Source organism: Hyaena hyaena, unplaced genomic scaffold (assembly GCF_003009895.1).
Source record: "Hyaena hyaena isolate Hyena2069 unplaced genomic scaffold, ASM300989v1 scaffold_35, whole genome shotgun sequence".
In the NCBI taxonomy this organism is placed as follows: Eukaryota; Metazoa; Chordata; class Mammalia; order Carnivora; family Hyaenidae; genus Hyaena; species Hyaena hyaena.
In genome coordinates this window covers 4,497,161-4,510,596 of record NW_024080667.1, presented here as the reverse complement: position 1 = coordinate 4,510,596, position 13,436 = coordinate 4,497,161, and the positions used below count along the sequence as shown (strand labels likewise).

At 49.2% G+C, this 13,436-nt stretch overlaps 1 protein-coding gene across 4 annotated transcripts in view; it reads left to right on the top strand.

The window, feature by feature from the left end:
* Positions 1 to 13,436, top strand: part of UBR4 (ubiquitin protein ligase E3 component n-recognin 4) — a 134,485-nt gene that overhangs the window by 45,990 nt on the left and 75,059 nt on the right. For all 4 annotated transcript variants that reach the window (XM_039228977.1, XM_039228980.1, XM_039228979.1 and 1 more), the window contains exons 33-48: positions 4 to 192; positions 1,062 to 1,125; positions 2,588 to 2,779; positions 3,321 to 3,391; positions 3,486 to 3,633; positions 4,096 to 4,323; positions 4,989 to 5,159; positions 6,426 to 6,608; positions 7,522 to 7,680; positions 8,232 to 8,384; positions 8,827 to 9,054; positions 9,346 to 9,503; positions 10,693 to 10,864; positions 11,128 to 11,329; positions 12,205 to 12,368; positions 12,802 to 13,018. In XM_039228977.1, coding sequence (XP_039084908.1) covers positions 4 to 192; positions 1,062 to 1,125; positions 2,588 to 2,779; positions 3,321 to 3,391; positions 3,486 to 3,633; positions 4,096 to 4,323; positions 4,989 to 5,159; positions 6,426 to 6,608; positions 7,522 to 7,680; positions 8,232 to 8,384; positions 8,827 to 9,054; positions 9,346 to 9,503; positions 10,693 to 10,864; positions 11,128 to 11,329; positions 12,205 to 12,368; positions 12,802 to 13,018 — 2,699 coding nt within the window. The remainder of the gene's footprint in view (positions 1 to 3; positions 193 to 1,061; positions 1,126 to 2,587; positions 2,780 to 3,320; positions 3,392 to 3,485; positions 3,634 to 4,095; positions 4,324 to 4,988; positions 5,160 to 6,425; positions 6,609 to 7,521; positions 7,681 to 8,231; positions 8,385 to 8,826; positions 9,055 to 9,345; positions 9,504 to 10,692; positions 10,865 to 11,127; positions 11,330 to 12,204; positions 12,369 to 12,801; positions 13,019 to 13,436) is intronic.

Genomic DNA, 13,436 nt, shown 5'->3' with positions numbered 1-13,436 from the left:
CAGCCAAGTTGGGGAAGGTGTGTGTGCTGTGCTTCTGGGCACCCTGATCCCCATGGCGACAGAGATGTTGGCCAATGGTGATGGGACTGGTTTTCCTGAACTCATGGTCGTGATGGCCACCCTGGCCAGTGCAGGTCAAGGTGCTGGCCACCTTCAGCTCCATAATGCTGCTGTGGACTGGCTGAGTAGATGGTAAGATGATGGATTTGGAGGTGCCTATTGCTCTTAGAGAAAAGGGTGGATAGATCATTAATTGCAAGGTATTTTCTTTGTGAGTATAGAAAAACTTAAGTTTCTACCTTTTGATTGGGGATCAAGGGAGTAGTCTGTAACTGTTCCCTTTTTTTTTAATCCATCATGTCCTAAGCTTTTTTTTATTATTATTTTTTAATGTTTTATTTATTTCTGAGAGAGAGAGAGAGAGAGAGACAGTGTGAAGAGGGGAGGGTCAGAGAGAGAGGGAGATACAGAATCCGAAGCAGGCTCCAGGCTCTGAGCTGTCAGCACAGAGCCCGATGCAGGGCTCGAACCCATGAACCATGAGATCATGACCTGAGCCGAAGTCAGACACTTAACTGACTGAGCCACCCAGGTGCCCCGTAAGGTTTTTTTTTTTAATGTTTATTTTTGAGAGAGCAAGTGAGCATGCACAAGCAGGGGAGGGGCAGAGAGAAAGGGAGACATAGAATCCAAAGCAGGCTTCAAACTCTTAGCTGTCAGCACAGAGCCTGACGTGGGGCTCTAACCCACGAACTGTGAGATCATGACCTGAGCTGAAGTCTGACGCTCAGCCGACTGAGCCACCCAGGCGCTCCTTTAGCCTCCGTCTTTGTCATATTCTTAGTAGGGTTTCCTGTTCGTTACCCCTAGGGGAAGTCTTAGGGGAAGTGTATCAAGTGTCAGTGATAAGACCGGAGCAGCCCAAACCTCAGTGTTTTCTAAGAATGCTTTGGCTGCTTCGTGTCTACGAATTGATGCAGGATTCATGAAGCTACTTCCTTTTCTTTGGTTCCTTAGATGATTTTGTGTTCCCCCTCCCCCCTTTTTTTCCTTTGGGACAGCAAGAAATACCTATCACAGAAGAATGTGGTTGAGAAACTGAATGCCAGTGTCATGCATGGGAAGGTAAGCAAAATGCAGAGTGACGGCAGTCGGTGAGTGACGGTCCTTATCTTTGTGGTCACGCAGAAGGCTCTCCTGACTGTCTTCTGTCCCTGGCCAGCCTGCCTACCATTTCAAAGCCCTGGGAGTATGTAATCATGAACTGCGTGTCCATGGGCCTTTGCTGGGTGGTGAGGAATGATAAGAAGGAAATAATCTGGTAAACAGTATCCAACTGAATCGTTTTTAAAACCTGGTGAATTCCTGCTATTTTTAGATACTGGTGTGCTGCGGGACTGGAGCCATGTGCTCTGAGTAGGTGTTCTGTGGGTCTACGGCTGCCTTCGCAGCTCTAGTCCAGTTGCTAGAATAGTTTAGTTTACCTGAAGGTTCAGGGCCCTGCTCAGAAAGGTTTTGAACTGACAAAATTCCACCTGCAGGTGTTGGGCAGCCCCACGTGGACTTGCTGTAGGTCATTGAGAGCGGGCAACCGGCCTCTGCGACCCCGTACCGCTTTGTTTCTTTCTCGTATTCAGTACTGTCAGTCTGTCTTGCTTGTCTTGCTCGTCTTTCTCCTCTCAGCTCTGAAGTGTCCGCTGGCCTTGCTGCCAGGCTGCTGGGTTCTTAGGCAAACATGAGCTACGAGCAGCAGTCTGCTGGAAAACTTGTCGCTTGGTTTCTGAAGCTGCCCCACCCTTACTGCTTTAATTTAAAAGTCTTTCACTGATGGTTTAAAAAAATGCTAATGGTAGGAAAAAAGCCAATGAATGAGAGCCTGTTCATACTTTTAATCTAGTCTGTTTCTTCTTTCTTCATTTAAATTGAGCTATACTTGACAAGTGGCACTGAATTCCTTTCAGGTGTACAGCATAGGGATTCGCTGTTTGGGCGTGTTGTGGAGCAATCCCCACAATAAGGCTAGTGCCCATCTGTCTCCACACATGGTTCCAGAATGTGTTTTCCTTGTAAGGAGTTTGAAGATCTGCTCTCTTAGCAGCTCTCAAGTATGTAATACAGTGTTGTTAGCTGGAGTCGCTACACTGTGCTTTATATTCCTGTGACTTAATTATGTTATCACTGGAAGTTTGTGTCCTTGAGCTGCATTCATCTGTTCTCCACTCACTGCTCCCCTGACTCTGGCAACTCACCAGTCTGTTCTCTGTTTCAGTCTAGTCTTTTCTTGAATGATCTTTGCCTCCAAGTGTTCTCTAGTTTCCTGGTGACAGTTTTACGTTATTTTATAGTATTTTGTTAAGGGTTGTCTTTGTGCTTAAGGCCGAATGAATCCCATTAATTCCATACAGTGTATTGACTGGCTACACGTGGCCGTGGTGCTCAGAGCCGAGGAAGTGGATAATTAAAGCACGTGGGGTTTTTGCTCTGCTTTTGTACCATTTCTCTGATCCTGGGCTTTATTGGGGAAAGTCTGAGAATCAGATATGGAGAACTGAGGTTTCTGTGGCCTGATGGCGGTCTTCTCTTCTAGCATGTGACAGTCCTGGAGTGCACCTGCCACATTATGTCTTACTTGGCTGATGTCACCAATGCCCTGAGCCAGAGTAACGGTCAAGGCCCAAGTCACCTCTCGGTGGATGGGGAGGAGCGAGCCATTGAGGTGGATTCAGACTGGGTGGAGGAGTTGGCAGTGGAAGAGGAGGACTCCCAGGCTGAGGATTCAGTAAGTACCGTGTAACCATCCAGGTAACCGTGCGAGGCACCAACAGAGCTCTTGCTAGTAAGCCTTTGGCCGTCTTTTCTGGCCCCTGTGAGCCTCAAAACTCTCCTGCTCCTGCCTGCTTTCTCCCAGCTTACGTGACTAATGGCAGACTGTTGTCTGCAGAGCAGGCCGGAGGCATCTGATCTCTTGGGGAAAAAACTATTTATGTAATAAGCACATGCCTTCTTCATCCAGAGTCACTGATCTGCAGTCATTCAGCTTTTGTCTCCTAAATGTAATCTTAGAGACGATTTCTTCATGGAAATGGTGTGAGCTCACTTGGACAGAAAACATAAAATTTATTATTATTTTTTTCCCTCTAACCACAAAACCATAAGCTCTCACCCAGAATTGTAGCACATTTATAGCCTGTGGATTATTTCCAGGGGTAAATTTTACTGGTCATTTCTGAATGGAATGTTTATTCTCCATAGGGTATATTTCTGTGGCGGTCTGTGTGGAAGGGTATATTTCTGATTAAAATGATTTATTATCTTTTAAGGATGAAGATTCTCTTTGCAACAAACTCTGCACTTTCACGATCACTCAGAAAGAATTCATGAACCAGCACTGGTAAGGGTGGTTCTTTTTTTTCAGAAGGTGAGGGTTTGCGGGGCCTAGGCTGTTGGGCCTGCCGGGCTCACTTGCTGCTGCTTGTTCTTCGCAGGTACCACTGTCACACCTGCAAAATGGTAGACGGGGTGGGTGTGTGCACAGTGTGTGCCAAGGTGTGCCACAAGGATCACGAGATCTCCTACGCCAAGTATGGGTCCTTCTTCTGTGACTGTGGGGCCAAAGAAGATGGCAGCTGTTTGGTGAGAGTTTGGAACAGTCCCTGGGCTGTGAAGGGTGACTTGTTAGTGACACGGGAATGCTGGAGCCACACTGGGAAATTTCCCATGTCACCTTCATGGTGGCCTAGGTCTAGGAGTAAGTACTAGTTCTGTCATAGATCATGGCCTAAGCACTTCACTTAGAATGTTAAACCTTGCTGTGTCCTTGAAGATCTTGTGGTTTTCCCCTGAGACCTGCCACAGGTCAGATGCTGTAATCACGACCTGTTGCTGGGAGCGGGTTAAGGACCCACTTAAGTGGACACCTGTCAGCTGGATATTAGCTATTAGATGTTAGGTGAGGATGAGAATCCAGGCGTTGGGTTATCACTTCACTGGTTAGCCAGATTCGCCGCCACGTCCAGATTTTCCTCCGCGGTCTTCGGCCGTGTATCAGCTGTGTTTGTGGTTGAGCGCAGGGCCTCCGATGTTCTCTGTCCCTAGGCGCTGGTGAAGCGGACCCCCAGCAGCGGCATGAGCTCCACCATGAAGGAGTCGGCGTTTCAGAGCGAGCCCAGGGTTTCAGAGAGCCTGGTGCGCCACACCAGCACCTCCCCGGCTGACAAGGCCAAAGTCACCATCAGCGACGGGAAGGTTGCCGACGAGGAGAAGCCCAAGAAGAGCAGCCTGTGCCGAACGGTGGAGGGCTGCCGGGAGGAGCTGCAGAACCAGGTGCGGGTCCAGCGCGGCCCGGGCTGGCGGGTGGAGCACGCGGCCCGCCAGGCCAGTTCCCGCGCCAGCCGCACACATCCCCTGGTGGGGCTGCGGGCTGCTCTTTCCTTTCTCTGAGTTAATCGTTTTCACAGGACAGCCGTGGGTAGGATATGTCGTCAGCCCCTGCCACACGGGAGGGATTTAAGGACTGAGGGGTGCGGTGGGGGTTTGGGGCAGTGGGGATTTTAGTGGGGTAATACTTTAGAGCACCTTTCTTGGCCAGGGTTTCTCATCTGAAGTGGAGAGTACAGAAAGTGATACACGTGCATGTTTTCTTATTTTTCTCAGGGATGGTATGTAACTAGAACGTTTTTAGACATATCAGAGAGGAGATAACTAATAGGTGATGGATGCATTCTAGCTTAGGGGGTGTACATGGGACTCCTGGTTTGGAGAGATTGCTCTATAGTTTGTAGCGCGAATCCAGTATCATACAGAGAGAGCGAGCGACAGAGAGAGAGCAAGCGAGCACGCTAGAGAGATGGCTGGAAGATCGAATTGGAAGTGAGGAAATTGGATTCTAGATTCTGAGGGTAGTTACTGGCAAGGCAATTATGATGAGTATGACCCATTATTTTTCTGTTTTTTTTTTTTTTTCACTTGTGCATTTGGATTTTTCTCAGGCCAATTTCTCCTTCGCTCCTCTCGTGTTAGACATGCTCAGTTTCCTCATGGATGCCATTCAGACCAACTTTCAGCAGGCTTCAGCGGTGGGGAGCAGCAGCCGGGCTCAGCAAGCCCTCCGTGAGCTGCACACAGTGGACAAGGTGGTTGAGATGACAGACCAGCTGATGGTGAGTGTGTCGGGGACAGCACAATTACAGAGGTGCCGTGGTGTGCAGGGTACTCTGAGGAGTACCCTTAGGACAGTCAACCCCTGGCAATCCAGCGTGGCCAGCGTGTGAAGTGTGTCTTAAAAGAAGACACGATAGGTCATTTGCACCAACCCTGTAAATAAGTCCCCTTTGCAGTTCATAAAACTGTATCAACCGCCAGAGTATGAGGAACAACATTTGGGGGCAGTTAGAGTAGTTAGAAGATTCTTCCGTATAATAAAGTAGAAAACCTTTTCTCCCCTAAGGGTCCATTGGTTTGCAAGAATAATGTTTGTCATCTTCTGCTTCTAGCCCTTTAGGCAACTCTCTATTTCATTATATGAAACGGCGTATAAGTTGTAAGTCATTATCCACTTTAAAACTTGCTCAGCCCTGAGTAGGATTTCTGGTAGTTCTGCTTGTTCTCTTTAGTAGCAGTGTAAGGTAGTGGAACACAGCGTAAAGTGTGTTTTCGAAAGGGAAATGTACAAATGAACGGGGTCTAGGAATAGATCTCACAAGGGGACTGTTTTTGATGGAGAAACAGTCATTTGTAAATACACACGAGTACATATACGCATATATTCTGGTATCTTGTTAAACACCAGTCAGTTTTACACTAGTGGTTTTTAAACTTTTGGCTATTAAAGATGAAGCTAAAAAGTACTGGGTTCATATTGGTGATCCACAAAGTTGCTGAGTCAGTTTTGCCAGGTTAGAACCATAGAAAACATTTCATCTGTTATTACCACCCTTTGACTTAAAAAATGGAGCGGGGGGAGCGTTTTAGCATTTTTGGAAGCCAGTACTTTGTATGAATTAAATTTAGTCTTATGAAACATTCAGTATCTTGTTCTTACTGGATTGGCAATAATTTTGTCCATAGCCTAAAGCCTGGAAAAAGAAAAAACTTCTTTTTTTCTTTTTTTTTTTTTTAATGTTTTATTGTTTTCTGAGAAAGAGAGAGAGAATGTGAGCAGGGGAGGGTCAGAGAGAGAAGGAGACACAGAATCAGAAGCAGGCTCCAGGCTCTGAGCTGTCAGCACAGAGCCCGACGCGGGGCTCGAACCCACGAACCATGAGATCATGACCCGAGCCAAAGTCGGACGCTTAACTGACTGAGCCACCCAGGCGCCCCTGGGATCTGTTACTTTTGAGCGACTGCATTGTGTAGTTTCTCGGTCATGTGAATAGTGGATGGCCCCGCTTGACCTCTTTGCTTGACTACTGTGCCTTCTTTGCCAGGTTCCCACCTTAGGCTCCCAGGAAGGTGCCTTTGAGAACGTTCGGATGAATTACAGCGGAGACCAGGGCCAGACTATTCGACAGCTCATCAGCGCCCATGTGCTCCGGCGGGTGGCTATGTGCGTGCTCTCCTCCCCACACGGGCGCCGCCAGCATTTGGCCGTCAGCCACGAGAAAGGCAAGGTGAGTTTCCAGTTCTTCCCGCTCAGTTTAGGTCATGTTTGTCTTCAGTGCTTAAGCAAAACAGATTGTTCCAGTTGGCCCTCTGGGAAATGTTTCCAGATTGGCCCTCTGGGAAAAAATCTTCTGGGTTCCGATAGTGTTTTAGGGGACAGAGCTCAATTAGCACAAACCCTGAGTTCGTTGATCATACTTCAAAGCAGTGTGACTAGAACATGGGCAGTTTCCCCGTCAGAACCTACCCTTCCAGTCCTCAGAGAAAGGTGATGACTAGCAATTACCTAGGCCAGCGTGGCTCCCGTTCATGGCCTGGTTCGGTCATGCTGGAGGGCGGGCACAAGCCCAGAGATAAAGGTCTTCACAGGAAGAGTCTGTGTTCTTTATTTAGTCCTTCCCTGCCCTCCTGGTCTGCTGATGACACAGGGACTTCTGTGTCGTTTGATAGAACTAGTTAGAAGTTGGAAGGGTAGTAGGTATCTTAACTCAAACTCAACATTTTTTTTTTGTATTCTGGTTTCTTCCTCACCAGAAAAGTTGTTTTAACTTCATCTTAAGTGGAAAACAAACTAGAAATCCAAATAGTACATAAGATCCCACTAAAACACTTTTTAAAAAAACCCAAAACTTGTTTAGAAAACTAGAAAGGACGCTAGTATGTAGGAAGTGGTTAATTCTTTTCAAGAACTAAAGATACGAAGAGGAGGTGGTTTCGTTGCTCATCTCTTCTGTCATCACTGGATGGGGGAAAGGAAGGGCATCCTGTATCTTAGCCTGGAGAAAGACAAGCTGATGCTGGTGTAGGATTCTCCTGAGAGACTTAACTGCGGCCCAGAACCCCATGGAAGGAGCTTTCAACGGGCTCTGTGTCCTCCAAGAGGACAGGGATAAGAATAGATTGGCGGTTGTCCCCTTGCAGATCACCGTTCTGCAGCTCTCTGCACTCCTGAAGCAAGCAGATTCCAGCAAGAGGAAGCTGACTCTGACCCGCCTGGCTTCCGCCCCCGTCCCCTTTACTGTGTTGAGCCTCACGGGCAATCCCTGCAAGGAGGACTACCTTGCCGTTTGTGGGCTCAAGGTAAGGGTCGGGTCCAGGTTCGATGACCTCGCGCTTTGGGTCCTACTCCTCTCCTCTCCCCTGTTCTCAGTACTGCTCTCTAGTACTCACTGAGAAATGAAAACTTAGGGGTACCTGGGTGGCTCGGTTGGTTGAGTGTTCAGCTCTCGATCTCAGCTCAGGTTATGATCTCACAGTTTGTGGGATTGAGTCCCATGTTGGGCTCTGTGCTGATGGTGCAGAGCCTATTTGGGATCTCTCTCTGCTTGCTCACCAAGTAAATAAAACTGTAAAAAGAACTCTCCTGTTTGCGCAGGAGAGTCCTTTAAAAAAAAAAAAAAAGTTAAAACGTAAAAGCCTTTAGAATGTAAAAGAAATCTTTCTCTGAGTTTCTTCCAGATCTCTCTTGTATTGGCAATGATTTTTGTGTTTTGAAACCTGAATATGTTACTGGACAGTGTGAATACTACCTGAAGGCAGGGAATGTTAGGGAAGACTTGAGAGATCTGAAATGAGTTAGCCTCCTTCCCACCACCGTCTTTTAACCAGTCTGTTCCCTAAACCTGCTCCAGGACTGCCACGTGCTGACGTTCAGTAGCTCAGGCTCTGTTTCAGACCACTTGGTGCTACACCCTCAATTGGCAACGGGCAACTTCATCATTAAAGCTGTGTGGTTACCTGGTTCACAGACCGAGTTAGCGATCGTCACTGCGGACTTTGTCAAGGTATAGTCACTGCTCTTTGATGATGTGGCCCCAGAGTGCTTTGGTTTTTTAAATCCAGAATGTCCGGTCTCCGTTATGTGCTGGCTTCTCCCAGAAATTAAAGATAAGTGACGCTAACATTTTGTTGTGGTGCGGAGCTAGAGCTTTCCATCCGTAGGCTGTCTGATGTCGATTGTGTTTTTCCTCCTGTTGTACCAAGTGCACGGCTGTTACTGTACTTGTCACAGAATTTATAGATGTGTGTCTTTCCTCTGGTCATTCCCCGAGGAAGAGTAAAAAGATGCTCGTCCTTGTCTGCCCCATGCCTGACACTTAGAGGTGCTTGTGGGATGGAGAATGAATGCCCATTACATGCCAATAGCAGGTCTTCGCATTCTCCAGGATAATTTGGGGGTAGACTAAAATAGACTTCCCTTATTTGATCTTCCTTTCTGTCCTGCAGATTTATGACCTGTCTGTTGATGCCTTGAGCCCCACCTTCTACTTTCTCCTGCCGAGCTCCAAGATAAGAGATGTTACCTTCCTCTTCAACGAGGAGGGAAAGAACATCATCGTTATAATGTCTTCAGCTGGTTACATCTATACCCAGCTCATGGAAGAGGCCAGTAGTGCCCAGCAGGGACCCTTCTATGTCACCAATGTGCTGGAAATCAACCACGAGGACCTGAAGGTTCGGGCAGACACTGCTCTCTGTCTCCCAGATCGAGTTAGCCTAGTGGCCCCTCTGTTCTTTTCTCTCTTGCCTTTTTTTTCGTAATAGCGGAAATTTTTGTCCTTTAGGACCAAACTGATTGAATGTGAAGTTACTTGACTCTTGTGGTATTTCTGAGATTTTCGCAAGGGACTCAGATTACAGGAACCTGTGGTCATGATTTAAACCTAATAATGGGCAGAACTAGATGCTGGTCCGTAAGGCACCGTGAGAGGTTAATGCAGGTGCTGTGTGTCTTTGCCCTGACAGGACAGTAACAGCCAGGTGGCAGGCGGCGGTGTGTCCGTCTACTACTCCCATGTGCTGCAGATGTTGTTCTTCAGCTATTGTCAAGGCAAGTCCTTCGCAGCCACCATCAGCAGGACGACTCTGGAGGTGTTGCAGCTCTTCTCCATCAACATCAAAAGGTGGGAAGGAGTCCTTAGTGTGCAGTGTCCAGGATGCCCGCACTCGGCTGGAGCTTGCCCCGGCCCAGTACTGGCACCTGCTAGGGGTCTGGTGCAACTTACTTTTCTTCCACAAGCCTTTTCCTTTCATAAGCAAGAGGCACCCGGTGTTGGCAGGGTGGCTGTAGGCATGCTTTGTCCTCTGCCATGCAGACCGCAAGCCATGGGAAGTAGTCTGGGGACCATTGTCACTCAAGGAGAAAAGCTATAGTCAAGGCAGCAAGTCTGACTTCAATGTGATGACTGAGTTTTAAAAAAAGAACATTAAGTTGCTTCTAGACACCCCTGCTGCCAGAGTGCCCTTCCAGTTTTCCCACTGGGGTGGTTGATCAGTAAACAGAATATGATGTCAGCAGGGGAGCATGGTTGGGGTTGAGGGGGGTGGAGCCTTGCATGACGTGTCCCAATAATAGAGGTTTGCGTGAGGCATCGAGGGTTTAGTTAGAGAGCAGGGAGAAGAGGCTTTGGCTCTGTCTTTCCTGTCTGCCGTTGAATAGCTCTGAGAGTGCTGTGGGCACCATTTCTCTGGACTCTGTTTTGTGAAACATTAACTGGTTGGAGATGAAGTCAAATGGATGCTGTTCACACAGAACTTGATGTGCTTGGAGGGTCTAACTAGGACCAGGGGTCATGCCTTAGGCAGCTCCATGGCCTATGCGGTCGACAGCCTCTAGGCCCAGGGGGCCACTTCTTCCCTCAGACTGTGGAACCTAGCAGGGGAGATTTCTAAACCAGGGCTCCGGCTGAGGGTACACCGTGGGGTATGTGAGAGTCTAAACATGGCTCAGAATAAAACTGAGAGGGGTGCCTGGGTGGCTCAGTCGGTTGAGCGTCCGACTTCGGCTCAGGTCATGATGTCACGGTTTGTGGGTTCGAGCCCCGCGTTGGGCTCTGTGCTGACAGCTCAGAGCCTGGAGCCTGTTTCAGATTCTGTGTCTCCTTCTCTCTCTGACCCTCCCTTGCTCATGCTGTCTCTCTCTCTCTCAGATATAAATAAAACATTAAAAAAAAAAAAAAAAAAAAGGAACTGAGACTCATAGGTAGTTTGAGTCCCTGGACAAAAGCATTGCTCTGGGAATCAGGTATTCAGTCGGTATGGCCTGTAAATCAGGAAAAGGACGGTGATTGGCACCGGTTCTGTCATCTGCAGTTCCAATGGTGGCAGTAAGACGTCCCCTGCCCTCTGCCAGTGGTCCGAGGTGATGAACCACCCTGGCTTGGTGTGTTGTGTCCAGCAAACCACTGGTGTGCCCCTGGTGGTGATGGTGAAGCCAGACACTTTCCTTATCCAAGAGATCAAGACTCTTCCTGCTAAAGCAAAGGTCAGTGCCGGATTCTCCCACCACTTGGCTGTGAACCTGGTCTCATTTTCTGTTTCTGTATTTGCATATCCTATCACTTCTCCAGCTCTTGCAATAGAAACGGCTCATCAGAGAATTTTCACTCATTTTCTCCTAGATGCCTTTTCTTCGTTCCTCTCCTGCACCCCCAGCTAACCGTGGAGCTAGTTGCTTCTCTACTTATTTTCCGTAGGTTCTGATCTATAGCTGGGGGAACTCACGCCCTCCTTTGTCCCCTCTGCCAGATCCAAGACATGGTTGCCATTCGGCACACGGCCTGCAACGAGCAGCAGCGGACCACGATGATCCTGTTGTGTGAGGACGGCAGCCTGCGCATTTACATGGCCAACGTGGAGAACACCTCCTACTGGCTCCAGCCATCCCTGCAGCCCAGCAGTGTCGTCAGCATCATGAAACCTGTGCGAAAGCGCAAGACTGCTACCATCAGTAAGGTCCCTCCTGAAAAGACTGGTGGGGGAACGGGGATGGCAGTGTTGTGGACAAGCCCCGGAAGAGACTGCGATAAATACCCATGAGGAAATGGGGACTGTTCCGCTTGCCTGTTCTGTGAAGGTACAGCTAGGTGCTAGCTGATTTCCCAAAGGCAGGGTCAAGTTTCCCCGGGACCACCAGTGTTCTTTGTGGCTTTTAGAGAGCCATCGTGCACCTGCAAGCACTCACTGGCTCTCCGCTTCAGATCATCGGTTCTTAGGTGCCCGGTATAGCCTGATCCGTGGACCTTGTTGGAGAGGCCTTTCTCTGGGTTTGGGAACAGGGCGTGCCTGGCGTGAGGTGGAGGGTGGAACTGGCAGATGAGAGATTGCTTCCATTCGTCAGTTTCTTACCAGGCAGTGAAGAATCCATCCTAGATCTTGGAGCCGGGAGTCTCACTCCTGACTGATCGATCACTCTCGAGGGTGTGAAGGCTCAAACTCAGAAGGAATGATTCCTGCTAAGCAGAGCCCGTTGTAGGGATCATCTCGTTGTGAAATCTCTCCTAGAGTCTGTGTGTGAGACGATGTTGCAGCTTATTCTCTTGTAAAGTAGTTTCTGTTGTTTGCTTTAAATAAAGCAGCCACGAGGGAGCTGTACTCAATACCACACCTGAATTCTTTGTCCCGCGGGGTCATGTTGTGGTTAGGGGTGATACTGTTGGAGAGCTGGCCCTGCGCAGGCATCGTGCTGAGGCGCACGTGATCTGGGTTGTCCTGGAGAGGTTAGAGTGTGGGAGTGCAGGCTCAGCTGGGAGGGACTTTCCTCGAGGAGTGGGTGCAGAGGTGGGATGTGCACTGATTCTCACATGCTGGTACTGCTCCGCACAGCAACCCGCACGTCCAGCCAGGTGACCTTCCCAATAGACTTCTTTGAACACAACCAGCAGCTGACAGATGTGGAGTTTGGTGGTAATGACCTCCTGCAGGTCTACAATGCGCAGCAGATAAAACACCGGCTGAATTCCACCGGCATGTATGTGGCCAACACCAAGGTGAGGACGCCACTGGGCTGGGCACGGTGCCTGGGCAGAAGGACTCAAAAGCAGTGTGGTTCCAAGACACAGCCTCCGTTAGAATGCGAGTGTAAAATATGTACTTATGGTCACCAACCCTTGATTCCAGTTAGGCGGTCCCTAGAAGAAGTGGCTATTCTCACTTCCATGCAAAAGGGGTCCCGACCCAACGTTAGCCACAGGGGGCAGCAGGAGGTGGTTAGTGATAGGGAGAAAGTAGCCTGAAATTGGAGACTATCCACTCCCTGCCTCTATTTTCCTATCCTCGGAAGTAAGCAAGTCATCACCAAGGCGTTAGAAGGATAAAGGACTTGCCTGGGGTCTTCTGCTTTGGCACCAACAGATGGAGGGTTACACGTTTGCCCCGGGGAACTCGTGTTCCTTTTCTGATGTGCGCCTCTCCTCCCTCTAGCCCGGTGGCTTCACCATTGAGATCAGCAATAACAACAGCACTATGGTGATGACAGGCATGCGGATCCAGATCGGGACCCAGGCCATCGAACGGGCCCCATCGTACATTGAGATTTTTGGCAGAACCATGCAGCTCAACCTGAGTCGCTCGCGCTGGTTTGACTTCCCTTTCACCAGGGAAGAAGCCCTGCAGGCCGACAAGAAGCTGAGCCTCTTCAGTGAGTTGCCAGCCCCTGGCACGGGCGGCTCTTCTCATCTGACTGCCGACCTGGGGGCTACTTCTCTGTGGCTCCCTGGTATTCTGGGAACCCTCTGCTCTCTGCATCTCTGGCCTCTGCCCTCCTGAAACCCTGGGCTTCTCTGGAGATGGAAAGGCTGCAAGGGCCCAGGGGAGGGGCATCTGAGAATGGGGAGGGTGAGCTGCTGTTGGGGCTGGTTCAGCCTTGCTGGACCGGCTGCCTCCATGGGAGGGCAGAGTGGACGCAACACCAGCACGCTTCCCTTTTTTTTTTTTTTTTTTTTTAAAAGACTTTATTAAGTAATCTCTGTACCCAGCATGGGGCTTGAACCCGCATCCCTGAGATCAAGAGCTGTGTGCTTCACTCCCTGAGCCAGCCAGGCACCCCTCACCAGGCT